The following is a 22712-nucleotide window of genomic DNA, read 5'->3' as shown; positions in this document are numbered from 1 at the left end:
ACACAAACACACAGACCCACACACAGAGTATAATTGCTATAAAAATGTACAGTAAATACATATCACTTTTTAGAAACACAAAAATCAGGAAAACTAATTCTGTTTGTTAATGTTGGCACGACAAAGTAATATATGCTTGAATGATGAGTGCCCAGACATCCATTATTCTTGTGGCAACAGCTGCACTCCAGAGAAAACATTACTTGATTGACAGCTCGAGCTCATTGATCTCTGCGATAAATTTCACTGTTGTTTATTTACACAAAATTACATGGTTTCAAGGGCTTGTGGTTTCTGTTATTCAAAGCAGTTGGACGATTGATATTTTATTGCCTTGTGGTGATTTATTTAACATAATGGAAAGTAACAAATGAAAGAATTACTTTTTAAAATCTATTTTTACACATATTAGTGTCACTATGGGATTCATTGATTCTCTACAGTATGTAGCGGGCCAATGGGCATGTAAGTGCCACATCTTGGCACGGAGGGCATGAGGGACCATGTTGGGAGGGGGGTGCTATAACTTGGCATCGTGATAATGAGGAGCCCTGGAGAGTCATGGCTTGGCATAGGGGACATGAGGGACCATGGCAGGGGAGCTTGCTGGAATGAATAGCTTGGTGTATGTGGCATGAGGAGGATTTTTGTGACTCACTTTTAAAAGTTCCCCTCAGGCAGATTAGGGTTCACAGCTCCTCTGAGGGGCCACAAACCACGACTCTTTAAAAATTTGGCTCAATGCCAGGAAAACTGTAAAGGAGGACATGCCCATCACCGCAATGGAGCTAGCCAGATTGGGAATCCCAGCTGTGGGCTATCGACTGGAAGCAGCCCCCATCCTTTAAAATCAGACAGCCCGGGAGTGAGATCTGAAATCCCCAAACCACGAGCCGCCTGCCATTTTTAAAGAGCTCCCGGGTCATCCCGACTCGGTGAACATTCAGCCAATAATGTTCTTACCTGCAGCACCATCCCCCTACTTGGCTAATTGATAGAAATAATGGAACCTGAGCCAAGAGAAACTACGCTCATCCTCTCCCCACCTCCTGCAATTTGATGCGATGGGGTTGCAGAAACCAAGGATTGGCGAGTGGATCAATGTATAAATAAACTCTTTGGAAATCTAAAACTTAAATCTACACCTTGAAAGCAGCGTCGGAACTATCAACTAGTTACAGAGGTTTTGAAATTTGCCTGGGAAATGCGGCTTTAAATGTAACTTTAGGTGGACTTATAAATCAGGCAATCTATAAAATACATTTCTTCAGGTTTGCTATATTTTTCAACAGCAGCCAATTTGTATTAATCAAATGTGTTTGTAGATTAAACCGTTTGAGGTACTGTAAACCTTCAAGGCTCAGACATTGATACTTATTATTTGCAGGCCTGGTGCATTGTCCCTTCTATGGGGTCAAGAGTATCACAATTTGTCTTGCTGGTTCTTTATGTAAACAGAGTATTTGTTGCAAATGCTAATTAGCACATTTTCACATTTCTAAACATCTTTTAAAATGTGCAAGGAACAGGACTGCCACTTCAATTGTTCGAAAATAGAGTACAAATGTATCTCCGGTCAAAAGGTTGTATTATTTGAAATGATTTTAAAGTTTAAAGTTCATTTATTAGTGTCACAAGTAGGCTTACATTAACACCGCAATGAAGTTACTGTGAAAACCCCCCCAGTCGCCACACTCTGGCGCCTGTTCAGGTACCCTGAGGGAGAATTCAGCATGGTCAATGCACCTAACCAGCACGTCTTTCGGACTAGTGGGAGGAATCCAGAGCTGTTGATAAGTAGTTGATAAGTGGGAGGAGACCCGCGCAGACACGGGGAGAACATTCAGACTCCGCACAGATAGTGACCCAAGACAGGATTCGAACCCGGGTCCATGGCGCTGTGAGGCAGCAGTGCTAACCACTGTAACTTTAAGTGGGGGCCTCTGTTAACTGTGCTGATCAACAGTGAGGCCGTGTCTTAAACCCCGTCACAGTGCAGTCGATTAAGGTCAGTTGCTTGTATAAACTTTTAAACTTTGGCATAAATATATTCAGTGGATGTGCTGTCCTGGCACAATGCACTTGGTCTTGTTTACACTGACAGAAACAGCTCAAATTCTGTGTTGGATGTGTCTGAATGTAGTACTCATTGAACCCGGTTTGAACTGCACTTTAATTCATCACAAATCATTTTCAGCTTAAATAGTAAAAACACAATGTAAATAAAAAATCTATTTGACTTTAGAGGGACATGAATAAATACTTGGCAATTGTCAAATTGCTGAATATTTGGTGAACGTCTAACTAAAATGTAATAGTCACTACTGACACATTGCAAATTACTTCATTGCTTAATGATTATATGAGTGGTAAGAACAATGGGCTTCATATGCAAAATGTATTTGCAACAAACCAATCTAATTATTATTACCTTATTTGCACACACAGAGTAAATTGTGGGCGCCTGCATTATGCATTGGCACAACAGCTAAGATGCTCAGTTTACTTATCAACAGAATCACCATGAATGACGGGTCCTGCAAGAATATTCCACTTCTAATGTTTTAATGGAAAATATTTTGCAGTAATTGTTTGAATGAATATTGACTCTGTAGAGTTTTTATAATAAGGTCACCGTGGGATGGTTCTTTTGTAACACCTTGCTTGTGCTCTTGACACAGAAGGATGAAAATGAGGATGGGAGAAAATGCCAAAGAAACCTGAATGATCGGAAGAAAGAAGCAAAGCCTGAAATCTGTAGCATTTTGACAAAAATTCAAGGCTGTGTTCAGCCTGTCTAGGGCTTAGATTGATACATTTTAATCTGCGTACTGTATTAAAACATATGAGAAATCTACAGCAGCCTTGACAGGGGAGTTTGGAGGTGAGAGTTGTATTACAACTGGCACTGCTTAGGATAAATGTGGCAGTAGAAGTGGCCTTGACAGTTTAATTTTTGTTGCAATTGAGAGGGATTCTGTTGCTCTGGTAACAGTTACTTAGGGAATACAATACTGATGGACCCACAATGTCGCAAGCGTGGACCGATGAAAAACAATTCCACACTTTAGAGGCCACACAAGTGTTATAAATTGCCAACTATCTAAGATTTATTGGCTACCTGAGCTGTGCAAAATAAAGGCAGAAAACCAAGTGAAATTATAGCTGGTTGGTGAAGCGACAAAGACGACTGTCGAGTTGGTCAGCCAATAGTCAGAATTTGAAGACAAAATCCTCTTCACCAAATATCTAAAATTTGTTTGCCAACAATGAGGTGAGCTCCCCAAAATTAAACCCATGTATTTTGGGAATAATGGTATAATGGGGACTTGTCCTTCGCTTCCTCCACCATCTGTTGATATCTTAACTATGTCCATCACGGAGGTCCAGAGACAGGGTTGTGCGTGGGGGAGAATTTTCTTTTCCTTTCTAATCAATAAAGTCAATTCAAATCAAGTCCAATCATGGTCCCCAGATGACGGGCAAACAAGATCCATTACATCCCATCTTGGGCTTGATCAAACAAGATCCAAGCTGACAGGATGAGGTATTGCACCCCCTCCCAGGCTTGATCTAACGCCTCATCTTAACCAAACGGCCGAGATGACCTTGAAAAAATTGCATCAGGTAAAGCCTCGGTTTAATCTCTGGCTACCCTGAATCTTTACTCTGCCCTAGCTCAAGGCAAACCAGGGATCAGCACACCCAAGTGCAATGGGCTAGCCTCATCCCCTGCCTGAGCATGGTTTCACCCCTGCCAGGCAAATTAGGTCAAGCAAGGATGATAGGGGAGTGGGGTGCGGCAGGAGGGGCACATGGGATGGGGGTACATATAGCATGCTCCAACAAAATCAAACTAACTTAGTGGTCTAGGTCTGCAGAGAGCACAGGAGCCTCGTTGCAATATTGAAATAAGACCAGTACTCATTTCAGCTGGTCACCAATCCGGCTAATTGTAAAGCTCCGATCAACCGAACAGGAGCTTGGATGTCCATGCACATAGGGTGCAGGCCTCTGCACTGTTAAACTGGATGTTATTGTGCATATTTTAGGTCTATAAAATGTGTACAATTATGCTAAATACAGATCTCTCTGCAGCTCAAATAATTTGTATGAATTGTTTTTGAAGGCATCCATTTCAGAGGATCGGAAAATAAGGGAGTGCAGTACAGAACGATCAGTTTTTATAAGTGACAAACTGCATGAAGTTTATTTTCGAACTCAGGGTGTGTTTTTCTTGTACTGTCTCCTTCTGCTTTATTTTCATGGCACTTCCTTTCTCTTTCGTTTCCTTTTAGTCACTAAAATTTCCCTGTCTTTACTTTTATTGCAATGTAGTCTTTCAGAAACTTATGGCATTCCTTCCAATTCTTTCCAGATAGCAACTCTTCACAATTTAACCTAATCTGTATGTTCTTGCTTTCCCTCAGAAGGAGCTCCTTCTCTTGTACCACTAACAGGACAGTGGGATCTACAATGGAGCATCCAATCTTTTAACCCCAGCTCCAAGAACCTCACTAGATTGTTTCCAGCGATGAGGGGTTTGTTGTAAGATGAGAGATTGAACAGTTTAGGCCTATACTCTCTGGAATTTAGAAGAATGAGGGAAGATCAAATTGAGATTTACATGATGATAAAAGGTATGGATAAAGTAGACATGGAGTGTATGCTTCCTTTTTTGAGGTATTCTAGGACGAGAGGTCATAGTCTTAGCATAAGGGGTAGCAAATTTAAAACAGAGTTGAGGAGAAACTACTTCTTCCAAAGGGTTGTGAATCTGTGGAATTCGCTACCCCAAAGTGCAGTGGATGCTGGGATAATGAGTAAATTTAAGGAGGAGTTAGACAGATTTTTAATTGGTAATGGGTCGAAGGGTTATGTGAAGAAGGCAGGAAAATGGGGAAGAGGAGCATATCAGCCATGATCGAATGGCGGAGCGGACTCGATGGGCTGAATGACCAAATTCTGCTCCTATATTTTATGAACTTATGAACCTTGAGAGATTAAGAAACTCTTGGAGCGATGAGTGAGGGGGGGGGGAGCTTTGGGTTTCCAAGTTCTACTGGTTTGTGAAAACATTCCTACATGTTGCTTAATTTCTTGCAAATGCTGGGTGAAGAATATGTATCAACTGTTTCTGAAGGTTTCCATTTCAGAGGGTCAGAAAATAAGGGAGTGCAGTTTTGAATGAATCAAGTTAATAATAAGAACGTCTCAGGATTGCAGCTTTGCTATAGCTGCGGCAGCTTGGCTGTAATTTTAAACACTTCTCTTCCGTGTTGTCCCATGCCCAGATTGCCAATTCCTGGTAAATTAGTGTCATGCTGAGGGCCAAATGGATTGTACTGCAATGATTTAATCGCATCTCTGCAACAATCCTCATAACTTGCGTAGACTTAAATGCCAGTGTTAGAACTGAGTTCTGACCTATTGCCGCCACCAAATAATTAATGCACAGGGACAAAAGAGTGAAATAATAGGGAAAGTATTGCAAGATGTCGGTCTCTGTCCCTGCCATTTCTGTGGTGTTAATTACTTCTAATAAAATCAGTCTGGATGGTAATATTTAGCTTCTTTTTTTTACTGCTGCCTCTTTCTTTGCACAGATACTGCTCAAGGGCACAACAGTCCTTTAATTAAGTTGCGGCCTTGACAAGATGCATCATAATTGGTGATTGCATTCGTGAGGCGATATGTCCTTGCTGACAGTTGTGGGAAGAACACAGGCCTTCGCGTCTCACTGGGGATAAAAAATGTTTATGGCTCTTTTGACAAGCAGGAATGCCTTTGACAGATTTCTTTAAAAGAAATATTAAGATCATTTAACGAAGGTTTATTCTGGATGTAAACGATGCACACAATTTGGAAATATATTCTGTGATTGATGGCATTTAAGAAGGCAGAGACAGATTTTAGGAATAAGATGGCCAGAGACATTAGAAAACAATCACCTTGACATTCTGTGTCAAGAAACAAGCAACACCCACCTCCACGGGGGAGATGGCAGAGGGGTTTGAAAAATATGTATTCTCTTGCCACATGATACTAATGTTCTTTCACTGTGAAGAAGTGTCAAACTCAATGTACCAGCTGAGAGACAGGCCCAAGAACACCCCAACCTTTGATGCAAGTCCATGGATATGTATGTAATTAATGAAAGTGGAGTCAATGGTTTCCTATTAGCCAAGTACCAATGTCTGGTTTCAATCAAATAAGTGGGATTTTGAATTTATTAGTTACCAACGTGATGTGAATGATCACCCAGCCTGGCAAATTTCAATCCCGAACTGCTACAACTCAATCAGGAAAAGGTTCAGTTCTACTCCGTTTTAAACACACACACACTCACCTCATTGTATGATATCATATTAATAATTTTAGGTCTAAGAAGCAGTTTCTAGTAAAAAAAAAGATTGAAGCTCTGAAAAGTCAGTAAATGATTTTGGTTAGCTCGAGCTAATGTTAGTCGACTAGTTAACCAAAGGCAGCCGATGCCTCAGCTACCTTTGCTGGGTACCTTATCCTTGGATGAGAATTCCTTTAGCAGTCTCTCTGCCATGCAGCATCATAAACAAACTGGCAAAATTGTAAAAACTCATCAGCATGGGGATTTTATTAAGGTTGTGCAAACTGGCCTGGTTAAAAGTTCGGTAAATGGTGCCACTTCCAAACTCAATTTTCTTGACACTTTGCCTTTAGGCTCAAACAGCAAACAAAATAACAATGGCATACCAATGTTCAATACTGCCCAATACAAGTTTTTTTTAAAGGATAACCTTTGCTCCCACCATTGTGAATTTTCACCAAATTGAAACTTACAGAATTGGCTTAACTTCCACACACCACTATACCTCGCCTACATCACTTACAGAGTTCACACTGTTACATAGTCTTGTGTACAGGGTAGGTTTAATTTAATATCATTGAATCATAGAATCCTACAGTGCAGGAGAGGCCATTCAAACCTGCACTGACAACAATCCCACCCTGTCCTATCCTTGTAATCCCATGTATTTATCATGCGAATCCCCCTTACAGTGAGGGACAATTTAGCATGGCCAATCCACCTAACCCGCACATCTCTGGAGTGTCGAAGGAAACCGGAACACCCAATGGAAACCCATGCAGGCACAGGGAGAACGTGCAAATTCCACACAGGCAGTCACCCGAGGTCGGAATTGAACCCGGGTCCTTGGCGCTGTGAGGCAGCAGTGATATCAATGTCTAGCAGTGACATCTAACACATAAATGGCAGAACACTCTTTTTTCTTAGGGTTCAATAAAAATAAGAATGGATTATAAACAAGTATTGCATGAATTTACCAAATGGGATGGAAGACATCCAATAAGCAAGAGTTGTATTGATAATGGCTGCACAATACAATTAGACTCATAATTAATGTAGCTTACTGTATTGGTCATTTTATTGGAGTGTGAGTACATTACTGCTCATGCTTCCAAAATTTCTCTCAGGACCAAACAAGTTTAATGCATGATTGTACAGCTGCTGCTTTCAGGTGATTTGACATAGAAAGAACCAATTTAAGGTGAATGTGCAGATTTGCTCATTCTTCTCTTCCTGCTCACTAATAGATACATACATATACCTTCAAAACTGTGATCCGGATGCTAGTTATTTCAATTCAAATACTCTCCAGGGTCCCAGATTCTCATTAAATTTTTTCACAGTTATTATATAAAATTGAATGAACTCCCCCCTCCCTCCCCGGCCTTACACAAAATGTAACAAAAATTCCCAGTCTTGCTGTCTTGTTAAAATTAATGACTCTAATTTGGACAGCTCTTGTGTTACAACATTTTGTGATTCCAGCAAAACCTCTCAATCATAGTGACACTATAAGGTGATCCCGGTATTAATTCACTGCCGATGGTGAGTGGTAAAGATCTCACTCTAATCAGAGGTGAAGGAACCAAATCAATAAGTAACTGGAATGCTGCATTTTGGCACTTGCTACGATACCCAGTTTTAATGTTTTCAACAGAAGTCTAGTCATTCTCTTTTTAATGGCTCAAGATAGTACGTCCCCATGCATTAACCATTATAATGCACATTTTTTAATCTAACTTACCTTGGGCTGGAGATTTGGATGAAGCAATACATAGCCATTAGGGTCGATTGCAAAATAATAACCATTAGGCCCCAGCTGTTATAATACAAAAAATGACTTCAATGTAACTTTCAATCCAATACAAAAGAAAAGATTTAAACAATTTCAATATTACTCAACATAATGTGTGCATGGTCTCCAATTTATTTAACTGTAATAACATTAATGTATGATTTTCTGATTTTTCTCACAAACATGAATAATTTTACGTTTCCAGATGGTGCACACCTTAGAGATTAGATTATCTTTATGCCGATACGCTGTGACAGTAATTGTGTACAATTACACATTAAAAGCAAAGGAATTAGAACTAATTCAGCATTTAAGGGGATGGGCCAACTCTAAGTCAACAGCAAATCCATGAAAAACTTTAATTTTTAACTCAAGTCTGTGTTATTTTTTATGTTGAGATAACTATTTTGTTTGTTCATTAAATAACATAATGATGTTGAATAACTCCAGGAGTTGGCTGTAAAGGAACAGTGCTTTATTGCATAAAATAAAGTAAAGCAAAAACCACAAGCTTGTGATGAACACAAGAGGCCCCAACCAGGACAATGGAATAATGGACCCACTCAGGGGCTTGCTTTATACAGGCCTCGGTATATAAGCTCCACCTGGTGAGTTAATTACCAATCCCCAGCGAGCTTATATTCAATGCGTCCTACAGGGAGGTCAATCGGTGATTCCCCATTCAAGTCCTGGGGGTTATCATATGATATAAGCTAACACTGAAGATAAAGCAGAGATGTTTCCTTCATGAGCACAGGTCATAGTGCACTTTGGACAATATTACACTGAATATTGAGGGAAAGGTTACAGATACGATGTACATGACAGAATGAGCACGGGCATAGGGAGGAGACCCCACAATATGCTGTGTGGAAATTATGGATTCAGAGAAGTAGGGCTGAGCGTTGTGCGCACGGTGAAAATAAATGAACATATTGGATTTCTGGCTAACACTTACAGTGTAACGTGGTGTGAGTCTCTGCACATCCGCAAGTGACACATCAATGCCCATCACTCCAAGAATCAACTGATTCTGAGAAGTAAAATAAACAATACCTTTCAAAAATGTACATTTTTGCATTATAGTTTCATCTTAAACTTGTTTTGTGTAAAACTATTGAGAAAGCTGCTGGCCTGGTGAGTTGGAGCCAGGCAAGACTTTTTTCCCACTAAGTCTTAGCAGTAACTCAGTAAAACTGTGCTAGATCGGGGGAACTGCAGTATGCCTTTTGTTAAAACCTATCCAGTATTGCACTGTTACGCTGAAGAGCAGACATTAATATCATAGCAATAGCACTGAGGGTGGCATGGTGGCACAGTCATTAGCACCTCTGCCTCACAGCGCCGGCTTGGGTCACTGTCAGTGCAGAGTCTGCACGTTCTCCCCATGTCTGCTCTGGTTTCCCTCAGGTGCTCCGGTTTCCTCCCACAGTCCAAAAGACGTGCCAGTTGGGTGCACTGGCCATGCTAAATTCTCCCTCAGTGTACCTGAACAGGCGCCGGAGTGTGGCGACTAGGGGATTTTCACAGTAACTTCATTGCTGTGTTAATGCAAGTCTACTTGAGACACTAATAAAAAATTAATAAATACTCGGATATAAACAGGAGCTTTATTACTGTCATATTATCCCAGTAAAAACACAAAATAAAAACAAAATATTTTATACATCATCTTTTCCTATGCTATTGAAATGGGACATTTTATTACATTAAAGTTGCGAAAAATGAAAATCATTGTTACTTTCCACATTCCCATTCCCTTCTTCGGTTTTAATTTCTGCATTATTATTGATCAAACACTAATTAATATAACCTACTCTAATTTTTCCTTTTCGCTTAAATATGTTAATTATTATTGTACCCATTTCACCATGAATTCGCTGAAGAAATGCTTTGTAAGATTAGCCTTCCTAAGCATAGATGTGTAAACACTGAGCAATGCCAGATACTTAAAGGCCAACCATTGAACAATATTTACTGTCACACAGGAAGTGCTACTGCTCAACAGATTATGTTATTGGTGACCCCTGGTGCATCTGGATGATGCAAGATATTAAGTTAGTCCAGTGAGTGTCCCTACCACCAATTAAATGCTGAGCAGATAGATACATGAAAATCTGGAGCTATTTTGGCAGTGTTCCGCTGTTAGTCCAGTAGAAAGAGACTAAAATGGCTGCAGTACATGGTTAGCTCATCAAGGCCAGGGACTGGGTTTGCAGGGAAAGATGGGGCTGCAGGGGAGCAATATGGAGTTCAGAAGAGCAACATTACTGCATCCTGAAATTCAGTCAAGCCATGATGCAGCATGAAGAGGATCTCTCACATGCATTTCTGGGCAGCCTCCTTACAGCAATGAACATGACATTCTTTATATTTTAGCCCCAAGCATCACAGAGAAGGCATGTTGTAATAACCTTTCAGATGAAATTAAAAATCGAGGCCATTGTAAGGATCAGGAGGATGAACAGCCCAGAACCCGATGATTGTAATACTGGGATCTCCACAACCTTCATTGTCTGTGTTACCTGTGGGCATCACTTTCTATTATAAAACCTGTAATACCAAGACTGCATTTAAAGCAATAATTTCTCCCATAAAGTTCAAAGGCTCCAAGCTGATCTTTCAAACTGTATAGGTCAACGCACATATTTAAACTTTTGCTACAAATGGCAAATGATATAAATCTATTCCAGTAATTTTGAGGATTTCTACCTTTTTCCATAGAACTGCCATCTCCCAGTACAGTGCTATGTATAATTCATAACAGGGTATTATAGTTTTGATATAGTATCATTGCTACAAGTATTTTAGAAGATTGAATTGAAAGTTCATACACAAAAAGTACAATATATGCCCAAGAATGATGTATTAAACTCTTGCACTGGACAACATACCTGGTTTCCACTAGCATCTTTAGTTAAGTTGAAGACGGGCAGTGTTCCTGTGATAACAAGACCGAGTTCCTATTGTAACGGTAAAGTGACAGGCACATATAGACAGACAGGAATAGAAGACACACATAGATGCACACAGAAACAGAACAGATTAGAATATCTGCAGAAAAATGCAATTCAAAACATATTAATCAGGTTCAAGTGAGCAAACGTTACTCAAATACATACAACATTCAAGTCTGGTAATGCTGTAGTTATGTTACTATAATCCAGAAGCCTACCAATGATCCAGGGACACGAGTTCAAATCGTACCATGGTAGCCAGGGAACTTAGATTCTATTGATTAAGTCGATTTGAAATAAAAACTGGTATCAGTAATGATGACCATGACACTATTGGATTGTCGCAAAAACCCAACTGGTTCACTAAAAGTCCTTTAGAGAAGGAAATCAGCCATCCTTACCTGGTCTAGCCTACATGTGACTCCAGACTCTCAGCAATGTGGTTAACCCTTACTGTGCTCTGAAATTGCCGAGAAAGCCATTCAAGAAGGCCATCTTCTCCAGGACAATTAGGGATGAGCAATAGCTGCTGCCCTGGACAGCGATGCCCACATCACATACACCAAAATAAACAAAACAGTACTTTTGGTGTCGTGGCCTGTATCATATCCTTCTCATTTTCATTGGGCCGCATTGAATTACCTGAAGGTAGGCAAGCCCGGTCTGCACTTCATGAATACCAATACAACAGAGCCCAAACATCAGGACAACCAGATCATATCATATGTGGCACTACAAATACTTTAAACAAAACTCTTTGAGAAATGAGGGGGGAGCTGGCAGGCACACGGGGAACAGGATGCGAGGGGGTGGGGTGGGAAATGCTGGTTGATACTTCCATGGCGATGGGTGGGAGGAGTTATGCTTTAAAGATGGCATCGCAATCTCTGTGGAGCCAGCCCTACCAGCTCTTTCAGGCCCCGCCCTGACAGAGTGATGACGGAAACTCCGCCCACTCACTTATTTTTTTACTCAGAGCGGTTGAAGATCTGAAGTGAAAACTGGGCTGTGCAGCAACAGAGCAACATGGCAGTCTGAGCCTGACACTTATGGGGAAAATCCCAGCCAAAGATTGAAAAAAAGGTTAGTTTTGAGGGAAGAGAATAGAATTACGGAAGATAAGTTGGAAAAAAAACTGACAGAGATAGAATGAGCGGAGGTATTATTTCAAACAGTAATCAATGGAGTTCAGGAGAAATATATTCTGCTAGAAAGACAGGAAACAATGAGTCGATAAGTAAAGACCATGGACGATTAAGGAAAGGATGGTAAAGCTGAAACAATAGAACATAGAACGTTACAGCGCAGTATAGGCCCTTCGGCCCTCGATGTTGCGCCGACCAGTGATACCAATCTAAAGCCCCTCTAATCTACACTATTCCAATATCATCCATATGTTTATCCAATAACCATTTGAATGCTCTTAATGTTGACGAGTCCACTACTGCTGCAGGCAGGGCATTCCACGCCCTTACTACTCTCTGAGTAAAGAACCTACCTCTAACATCTGTCCTATAACTCTCACCCCTCAATTTAAAGCTATGTCCCCTCGTGGAAACGATATATAGTTAATACACAAACAATAAGAGAAAGGGTGAACGCAGTAGAATCATAACTAAGATCAGGGCATGTGAAGTCAGTGCACGGATAGAAAAATGGATAACAACCTAATGACAAGACAGAAAGTGGAGAGCAAGGGTTAAAATGAGTTATTCAGTTTGGCAAGTGGTGTCTCACAGGGTTTGGTGCTGGGACCACTATTCTCAACTCAATTAACAACTTGGACTTGGAAGTCTGGAGTACAATTTTTAATTTTGTGGATGACACCAAATTGGGGAATATAGTTAATACAAAGGAAGAATACAACAAAATACAAGAAGATATTTGTAAACTTAGAGAACAGGCATTTAATAGGGGAGTTAATTTCAATATCGAGAGGAGTGATATGGATGCCACATACACTTTGGATAAGTGTTTGAATGGGGTAGATACATAAATGACTGAAGGTAGCAATGGTCATAAAAAACAAAAAACTGGGGTACATTGCTGGAGGAAATCAAAATAAAAAACTAAGAGATTGTGCTAAACTTCTGTTGAGCCTTGGTTAGGCCACACTTGGAGTCCTATAAATAGTTTTGGTCTCCATATTATAAAAGGATATAAAGGCACTGAAAATAGTGCAAAAAAAATTAACTGAGAGGTTATACCCAAGAAAAATTGAATGGCACAGGATACTTCCCTCCAGATTATGAAAAGGTTTGATAAGGTTGGTGTAAATAAGTTGTTTCCACTTGCATGGAGACCAGAGCTCATGACCAGAAATATGTGATTGTCACAAATAAATCTAACGGAATTTGAGAAAGTGCTCTTTGCCCCAAGAGTGAGAATGGCTAGAATGTGGAACGCGCTACCACAAGAATAACTGAGATGAACAGTGAAGATGCATTGAAGGGGAGGCTAGATAAATAGGAGAAAGGAATAGATTAATATCTTGTTGGGGTTTAATGAAGAGAGGTGGGAGGGGGTATAAACACTCAATTTACTTCAACATAAGGATTTCATTTGTTTTTTTAAAAAAGCCTGATTCACCTGAGTTTGTGCCTTGTGCAGCAATGCTCCTTTGATGTATCCTGTCTTGCTTTGTTGCTTTGTCTTGCTTTAACCTTTTATTCATCATAACATTGCTCATCTCACACTCAGTGACTGCACAATCCTCCTTTCCAATACTCTTCACTTCAGTAACAAGTGAAGTACTGACTAAATACCTCTGCAATTTTCTGATCATCAATAAATTGACAATCCCCCGGGTCCCACTTCACCTGTAACAATTCTCCTTTCACTGACATACTTGAGTATAAGTGCAGATAACAAGGATTTCATTGTCGTGAAAGTAGGTTGGTAGTACAGTTTGTTGATATTTCACTTGAGGTGTGGACAGACATCATTCTGACAGACAAAGGGCCAATGCTATGATGATGGATGCCTGAAAAAGCAATCAGCTGGGATTTACATTTTCCCCAACGTTTTTGAAATGCTAATTGGAATGGCTCATTTTATTTTTTTATAAATGACAAATTGGGATTTATGCAAACTAAAATGGTCTCTAATTCCCCTTCCAATATGGCAGATTGACCACGTCTTTCACTCCAGCAATACAGCTTAAAGAACTGTAAAACTGTCAATCCCATGAAATACTTCCATTTTGTGCAGTTATCAAAAATGGATTCCAAAATTAATGAGAATAGCGATTAGACCGGTAAAATTTGAATCTGCTTTTAAATGTGGCATCATCTTTGAAGATAAAGGGCGGGATTTTCCAGCCACCGGAAAATTCCGTCCGAGGTCAATGGACCTTTGCATGGTCCACCCCCACCTGCTACGATTCCCGTGGCGGGCAGGACAGGAAAATTCTCCTCAAAGTATCTAAATTTCTGCAAGGTAACAAAATGCACCAACACACCAAGTACACATAGAATTAGGCCACTGTATTCCCTTTATTCTTCACAAAATAATACGTGGATGCACCATTCATCATTCCCTCCCTCTCTCTCCTCAGATAGCTTCCTCATGGTCTGGAGGTAACTAGTCATGGTAGGCCCCAAGAATGATCTCCGTCGGTACAGAGATCACACCCAGGCTTTTGGCAATACTCTATGTGGTAAACCACTGTTAAGCTTATTGCCTGTGTGTGTGTGACATGCCTGGGCATGCCCCTGCCAACCCTGCCTGAGACTCCTCCCCCACTGGTCCAGGTATAAAGGTGACTGCTCCCAACCCCCCTGCCTCAGTCGCCGGACCAGTTCATCAGCATGGGTGTGCTCCAAGTCTTTTGTGAATAAAAGCCTATTTGTTCTTGCATACCAACTAGTCTTTGCTTGATTGATAGTGCATCACTCTACACTATACCCTTGCCATCTAACCACTTGAGCTAACGGACCCCTTTACATCATTCACTCATTTGTCATCTCAAGTTGTGCCAAGTAGCATTGGCAATAAGAATTTACCTTTAAAATCGCACAAAATTCAGCTGATAAAAAAAACATTGAATGCCCTTATCTTCACATGATATCGCGACTGCACTACTTGAAACCAGAAACATTTACTTGAAATGCTCAGGTTTTATAAAGGAAAATAGCTGGAGGACTTGATTTTTTTTTGGTTCATCTTCTGGCTGGGATTTACGGAGCATCATGGTCATTAGCAATCATAGAATGGCTGTCTCACTCGCATTTATTGGGCTGGAGATAGAGTTTTTGCCCCTTGGGGACAGGAAGTTCTGCTTTTGAAAGCTGCCAGCTAATCAGATGGCAACTCTGGAGTCTCAGCAGTGCCAGGCAGGGGTGGTGGCCACTTCTGGGACTACAGGCAGTCCTCAATAATCATTGCTGTGGCCAGACACCAAGGTAAGTGAGGATGTTTCACTGGGGTCAGGGGGTGGGAAGGAGGGGGTCAGAGAGGCTGGAGGAGGAGTGTGAAGGAGGAAGAACGATCTCAGGGATGTGGTCAGTAGGGTGTAGCTGTCACTGATGGGTAGAGGGGGGCCTGCAAGAGGTCTTTCCCACTTGCCCGACACCAGCCAGCACAACGAAAGCTGCCAGACTGTGCTCGGCATGGGCTCCCCCCTGTTGTGGGTAAAATAGTGGTGGGGGTGGGATGAAGCCTTTATATGTGCCATTATGTAGCCACTTCAGCACCTCACAAGACCCAGGTGCAGTTGGGGATGGCTCCACCTCTCCACATAACATTTCACACAGGGGGCATGCAGGTAAGTGGCGAGAAGGTGTAAGCATAAATAAGCTGTTTCCACTTGCAGGGAGACCAAAATTAGTGGGCAGAAATATGAGATATTCACTATTCCAATAGGGAATTCGAGAGAAAGTTCTTTACCTGAGAGTGGATATTACCAGCCCCCCTTCAAACCCACTTGCAGGGAGCATAAAAATGCAGCCCTTAAAGTTTGCTGTTGAAGATTTAGAAAAGGAACTTCCTACTATTATTTTAAATGCCCAATGCACGTGTCTCCACTTTCCAGATAAATAATGTTCCTGCTATACAGTCCAGTTGGCAGTGATGGTGGTCCATAACTTGCTGTCAAAATAATGGCCAGGCTAATAGCACTCTCCATTATTTTTGCACAAATGCCACAGCTACTTCAGGTGTGGGCACATGCCTGGTTATACAAAGAAACCCAAAAATTTATGTTCGTGTTACAGCACCCTGCCACTCACCGTCTGACTCACCATGGAGTTGCTGTATTTGCACAGACTAAACTCACTGCAGAAAATTAGAATTGGTCTGAAGTGATGCAAGAGCCTGTTTGTGTCATTTGGGGTTTGTACATATTTATTTAAAATTGCATTAGCTGAGAGAGATTTTAATTATGTGCTATTTGTTAACGACTGCCTCGAAACACTCTGGCAACAAAAGTTAACGGTTGTAAGTCTAATTCTAAATGCTGCATAATTTTTAAAATGTGAAATTTAAAATTGAAGCATTTATTTCTCTTTTCCTTTGTATCCTTTATTTTCTCTTTTCATCCAACCTTTCATTTTTATTTCCCTTCCTGCACCTGATTTGGCTTCCGTCTCAATCCTCCCGACACTAATTCGACAAATGCTCAACCTAATTGTTTCAGGAGATGCACATTCGCTCGCTATGTTCATTCAGATCCCAGATGCATGCTTTCCCTCACACTTTACGAACTCATGGTACAAGAAAACATCGAGATTGAGTGGGCAAGGACAAGTATAAATAATGGCAGATCGTTAGACTCACTCCTACAGCAAATTACAGACCATTATGTCCAAGGCTTCATCGTCATTACTGGCCTTGGGGGAGGGAGAGGCGGGGTGTTTAATTCTGGTGCAGGTTGAAGCAAGGAAATGTAATGGGCTCAACAGACCCTCTAATGGTCAATAAAAGAATAAATGAATTATTCTCATGCTTGTAATTTTGCTGTTTCCATTCTATGTTGAGCAAAGCTTTTGGTGAAAACACTCTGACAAACATTTCTTTCTATTATTCACTCGCAGAACGCGGATGTCACTGGCTGGTCAGCATTTATTGCTCAATCCTAATTGCCCTCAAGACGATGGTGATGAGTTGTTGCTTTGAATATAATTGAATGGCTTTCTAGGCCACTTCAGAGGGCAATTAAGAACCAACCACATTGCTGTGAATCTCGAGCCACACATGGACCAGACTTTAATGAACAATCTGGTAACCTCATGGTCAACATTACCAATACCAGCTTCTACATTTATTTCTACAACTGAAATTAAGTTCCCCAGCTGCGATGTGGAGCTTCGAACTCATGTCTCCAGATCTCTTAGTCTTGGTCTCCAATTACTAGTCCAAGCACCATCCTGACATATCCATCTCTTTACTGAATATCTCCATCGTCGACTTCCTCCCTTTTGAGTTGTCAACTGCCATCAGCAAGATCTTTGATTGGCTTATTAGATGTTTTAATGAATGGCAACCACATGTTATTAGTGTCTGGAGAAATCACAAAGTTGCGAGGGTCATTTGAATAAATATGTCGAATTGCTCTGAGACTGTTCACGCACTCAAGAAAAACATTTGCTTCTCTCTGCTCTTCACTCTTTCTGACTTACCTGTATGCCCCTCCCAGTTTTGTCATTATCCCTCCCTCTGCTTCTCTGACTGTTCCCACTATTTTGCTCTCCCTCTTTCTCTTCGGGCTCTCCTGCTATCAGTTTCCTCATAGATCATAGAAACCCTACAGTACAGAAAGAGGCCATTCGGTCCATCGAGTCTGCACCGACCACAATCCCACCCAGGCACTACCCCCATATCCCTACATATTTTACCCACTAATCCCTCTAATCTACGCATCCCAGGACACTAAGGGCAATTTTAGCATGGCCAATTAACCTAACCCGCACATCTTTGGACTGTGGGAGGAAACCGGAGCACCTGGAGGAAACCCACGCAGACACGAGAAGAATGTGCAAACTCCACACAGACAGTGACCCAAACCGGGAATCGAACCCAGGTCCCTGGCGCTGTGAAGCAGCTAACCACTGTGCTACCGTGCCGCCCAAGACCCACTCTTGTATATATTAAGACCCACTCTTGTATATATTAATCCCTCTCGCTGTCAATCTCTGATGCATGTGCCTTTCCTGTTTACACATTTTAATTTTAAAAAAAGACTTCCAAAGCCCAAGGTTGGCCATAATTAGATATTTGGTCAGAGGGTAGGACTAGGTCATGGAGTAAGTTTGGGGGCGCTTTAAAATGCTGGGAGAGAAAAGGGGCAGGATTATAGTTAAATAATATACTATGTAGATAGCAAATTATTTTATATAGTTCTCCTAATAATTGTGTATTTTATTCAACACACTAATGAATCTCCCATGGTGCTGATCACAGTAAGTTGTAGGATATAATAGGGACATTATACCGTATAACACATGTATTAATCTACAGCTGAAGCACATTTGTGTGCAATGTGATATCTCCTAATTACTGTGCAAATAATAAGATCTTTTCCGGAGGAAAATTAAAATTGGCAAAAGGAAATAAAGCATTAATAATTCTTAAATGAAGGAAACATCACCAATGTTCTTATAACCACGGGGAAAAAAATCTGGATCCTTCAGCATGTTTATTAATGCACAATATTGAGGGAAAAAAATGCAATGATTTGGATTTATTATCTGTACTTGGTAATGTTCCCCCAAAGAGGCTGAGCAAATTAAACAAAAATAGAACCATCACAGGATAAAGGAAAGATTCCTAAAATATCCCAGACTATTCCAGTAAAGCCTGTTATCTAAAGCTTAGTAAATCTGGTCATTGTTCTTTGAATCCCACACGAAAATGCCGCAATTAGGAAAATTCTCTGCAATTTAATTAGAAAGAGAGAAAGGCAAGACTAATTTGAACCAGGGGAATAAATATTCAGGTGGGGAGCTTTCTTGCGTTTCGTGAAGAATGAGCTGGCTGATAAGATAAATAGCACTTTACTCTAAACCGGTTGAGAGCCCGGCTGAAAGCAATGTGGTTACCCCTTTGTACTAACTCAATATTTATTAGTTCATTAAGAGACTGCTCTCGTTTATTGACAATGTCACGTGAGATGCCATGTGCTGTAGATAACTGGAGTAGTTCACGAAGGACAAGTGAGTTAGAGGTTGAGCTGAACACGTAAGGACAAACGGCAAAGCGCATGGCTCCACAGGTGGCAGGTATAAGCTCCTGAACAGCTGTTTAACAGCTTCCTATGCTCCCTACTGGTGGCAAATTGTTGCTTTACACCGCTGATGTCAGAAGGAAGTGTTATTGTGGTTGGAGAATCAGATTCAGTACTTAGTATTCAGTAAGAGGAGTGCCAGGCGGCATGGTGGCACAGTGGTTAGCACTGCAACCTCACAGCGCCAGGGACCCGGGTTCGATTCTGGCTTGGGTCACTATCTGTGTGGAGTTTGCACGTTCTCCCTATGTCTGCGCAGGCTTCTTCCCACAGTCCAAAGATGTCCGGATTAGGTGGATTGGCCATGCTAAATTGCTGCTTAGTGTCAGGGGGTCAACTAGGGTAAATGCATGGGGTTATGGGGATAGGGCCTGGGTGGGATTGTAGTAGAATGGCCTTCTCCTGAACTGTAGGATTCTATGATTCTATAAATGTCTTTGAATTCTACATTCTCCCCATCCATGACACAGTCTCTCCAGTGTTTCTACAGGAAAGAGTTAAATGGAGCATTCAACTCCACTCAACATCCCCTTGGCCGCAGGCCTGCAGCAGAGAGTGTGTAATAACCTCAACGAGGCCCAGGAGTTTGGGCCTCTTGGAGTATGAGCTCCCTGATTGAGGTAAGGATTGCCTGCCCAATCAGGGAGTCTCACCTGTGTGTATTTAATACAACTCTTAGATAGATAGATACCCTACAGTGCAGAAAGAGGCCCTTCGGCCCATCGAGTCTACACCGACCACAATCCCACCCAGGCCCTATCCCCATATCCCTACATATTTTACCCACTAATCCCTCTAAACTACACATCTCAGGACTCTAAGGGGCAATTTTAGCATGGCCAATCAACCTAACCTGCACATCTTTGGACTGTGGGAGGAAACCGGAGCACCCGGAGGAAACCCATGCAGACACGAGGAGAATGTGCAAACTCCACACAGACAGTGACCCAAGCCGGGAATCAAACCCAGGTCCCTGGAGCTGTGAAGCAGCAGTGCTAACCACTGTGCTACCGTGCCGTATAATGAGGAGTGTCAGGTTTTCTGACCCTCTGGATTCTGACTGTGTACCTGAAGCACTCTTAGGAGTGAAGATAAGTTTGTAAATAAAACGGAATCTGTTGAAGGGACATTGGCCTCTGAGGAGTTATTTCAGAGAGAAATGGTTTGTTCAGTGCTCACTCTCACAATGCTGCCAACGGGTCAGGAGCAATATGTCTGTCGGTGACCTGGCAGGTGTAAGTCTTAAGAGAACAAGAAAGGAAATGCAGAAGCCACCTGTTCTTGTTGACTGACAAGTCACCCTCAAAATAACACTGAGTGGATATGATTCAATGTTAATTCACTGCACTGAAAGAGAAGCAAAGAAGCGGCACAGCACGGGTGGAAGGTTGTGCTGATTGATTGAATACCTTCAGGAGTTGGGATCATTTCTAGATCTGACCCTGCACGTGTCTAATGTGCGCATTCCAGTCAGATCTTCTGATTCCCAATTGTCTGCCTCCACCATCCAACTAAAGATGGCAGTTAGGTTTCTGGGGCTGAAGGCTCAGAAGGCAGCCCCACCAGTAGAGATGGGCACTGCTCAAGCTGGCATGAGGCCACAAAACCACCATTCCCCTGATCATAAGGACTGTTTAAAGGGTTTGATTGATGTGCCCATCCCTGACCCATCTTCCTGAGCTCAATGGGAATGAGCAGCTTTCCTGCACCTGGATGCACATTTCAAAATTCAAACATAAATCAAAAACCCGATGGTCAAGTTAAAGGAAAACAAATGAAGGGTAACTGATAATTAAGAAATAGACCTGATGTGAGGCAAGGACACTTTGAACTCTGTTTCTAAGTAAAAGTGTTATTTAAAGCATTGCTTGGTTTATGATGTTAGAGACGCAGGATTGCATGACTCATCCACATTGATGTCAGCGTTATATGCCTCAACTGAGTGACATACACGGAATCCATGCCTGCACGTTCTGCCCGTGTCTGCGTGGGTTTCCTCCGGTTTCCTCCCACAGTCTGAAAGATGCGCTGGTGAGGTGCATCGGCCATGCTAAATTCTCCCTCAGTGTACCCGAACAGGTGCCAGAGTGTGGCGACCGGGGGATTTTCACAGTAACTTCATTGCACTGTTAACGTAAACCTACTTGTGACACTAATAAATAAACTAAACTTTCCGATTGAACAGCCCATGTGAATGTCCTTGCACTCATCAAACAACAGTCTTACATGGATGGAAATAAGCACAGTAAAAGATGAGCTTTCTCAGGATAAATACCTCATTAATACTTACTTTGCCAGAAGTGTATTTTTAGAAGTATTTTGCTCGGAACAATTGCCAAGACGTTCATAAAGGGAAGGTTAAGTGCAGTGCTAAAGATCACAGCATCATTCTTAGCAGAAAATGCTGCGGAATGCATTTGAAAGGACTGAACGATTTATTAAAGGGAGTAAAATTAAACTGAACTCAATCCTGTCACTCACTTCACTTTTAGTTAAGATGAAAGGCATTTCTTTTCTGATCCTCATTATCATATTACCTGGTATTTTCCTAATTAGAGCCATTCAGTTGTCATGACATTATTTTAGTTTTGATTGGAATAAAATGCAATTGAGACTTGATATACCCGATTCAAAATAATTCCCTTTTCAGGTGCTGAATGGCATCTCATATTGTTTAATTCAGGCAAAAAAAAACAGTTGAATGTGTCTGACAAGAGTATTATTGATAACTGCTCACATTGCTGCAATTTTGAATGCAGGCAAGGTGAGTGTTACAAAGAATAAATTCTTCCAGTATCCCTCTTTACCAGCTGTGCCATGTCTAATTTTTAAACTGCCCTTAAACAAAAAATGCTCGCTCCACGCAAATGCTAACAGTAAATAAGTATAAATTTTTCATATCGTACCAATGCATCCAGGTACACGTTGGTCCACTGAACTTGTTTTTCCTTTGTGCCAGCTAAAACCATTGGTCTCCCGAGCACATCCAAATATTCCTAGAAAAATGAACAGTATAATTGATCACAGCAGTCAAAGCTTCCCACAATGGTAATCGCAGACAATAATTACTTTCTACTACACTTTTTAGATGTGGAAATATGATCATTTTAAAGAACAAATACACAATAGACATATGGGTTTCTTCCATAAAAGATTGGTTTACGAGAAGTATTATCATAATTTCCTTATAGAGAGACTGCAGAATATGGGGCAGGAATTCTCCCATCCCATTCGCCACGGGAATCGTAAAGGGCGGGAGGCAGACCACACAAAGGTCCATCGACCTTGGGTGGGATTCTCCGGTTTTGGGGAGAGCACGGTCAGAAAATACCACCCCTGATGTCCACGTAAAATAAAAGCAAATAACTGCAGATGCTGGAATCTGAAACAAAA

At 41.3% G+C, this 22712-nt stretch overlaps 1 protein-coding gene across 2 annotated transcripts in view; it reads right to left on the bottom strand.

Moving 5' to 3' along the window:
* LOC144507961 (voltage-dependent calcium channel subunit alpha-2/delta-1) overlaps positions 1 to 22712 on the bottom strand; it is a 669448-nt gene that overhangs the window by 118745 nt on the left and 527991 nt on the right. For both annotated transcript variants that reach the window (XM_078235568.1, XM_078235569.1), the window contains exons 15-18: positions 22226 to 22315; positions 11036 to 11104; positions 9100 to 9174; positions 8091 to 8165 (exon numbers count right to left, since the gene is read on the bottom strand). In XM_078235568.1, coding sequence (XP_078091694.1) covers positions 8091 to 8165; positions 9100 to 9174; positions 11036 to 11104; positions 22226 to 22315 — 309 coding nt within the window. The remainder of the gene's footprint in view (positions 1 to 8090; positions 8166 to 9099; positions 9175 to 11035; positions 11105 to 22225; positions 22316 to 22712) is intronic.

The sequence above is a fragment of the Mustelus asterias genome, chromosome 19, assembly GCF_964213995.1.
Source record: "Mustelus asterias chromosome 19, sMusAst1.hap1.1, whole genome shotgun sequence".
NCBI classification, from domain to species: domain Eukaryota; kingdom Metazoa; phylum Chordata; class Chondrichthyes; order Carcharhiniformes; family Triakidae; genus Mustelus; species Mustelus asterias.
This window is presented reverse-complemented; position numbering and strand designations above follow the sequence as displayed.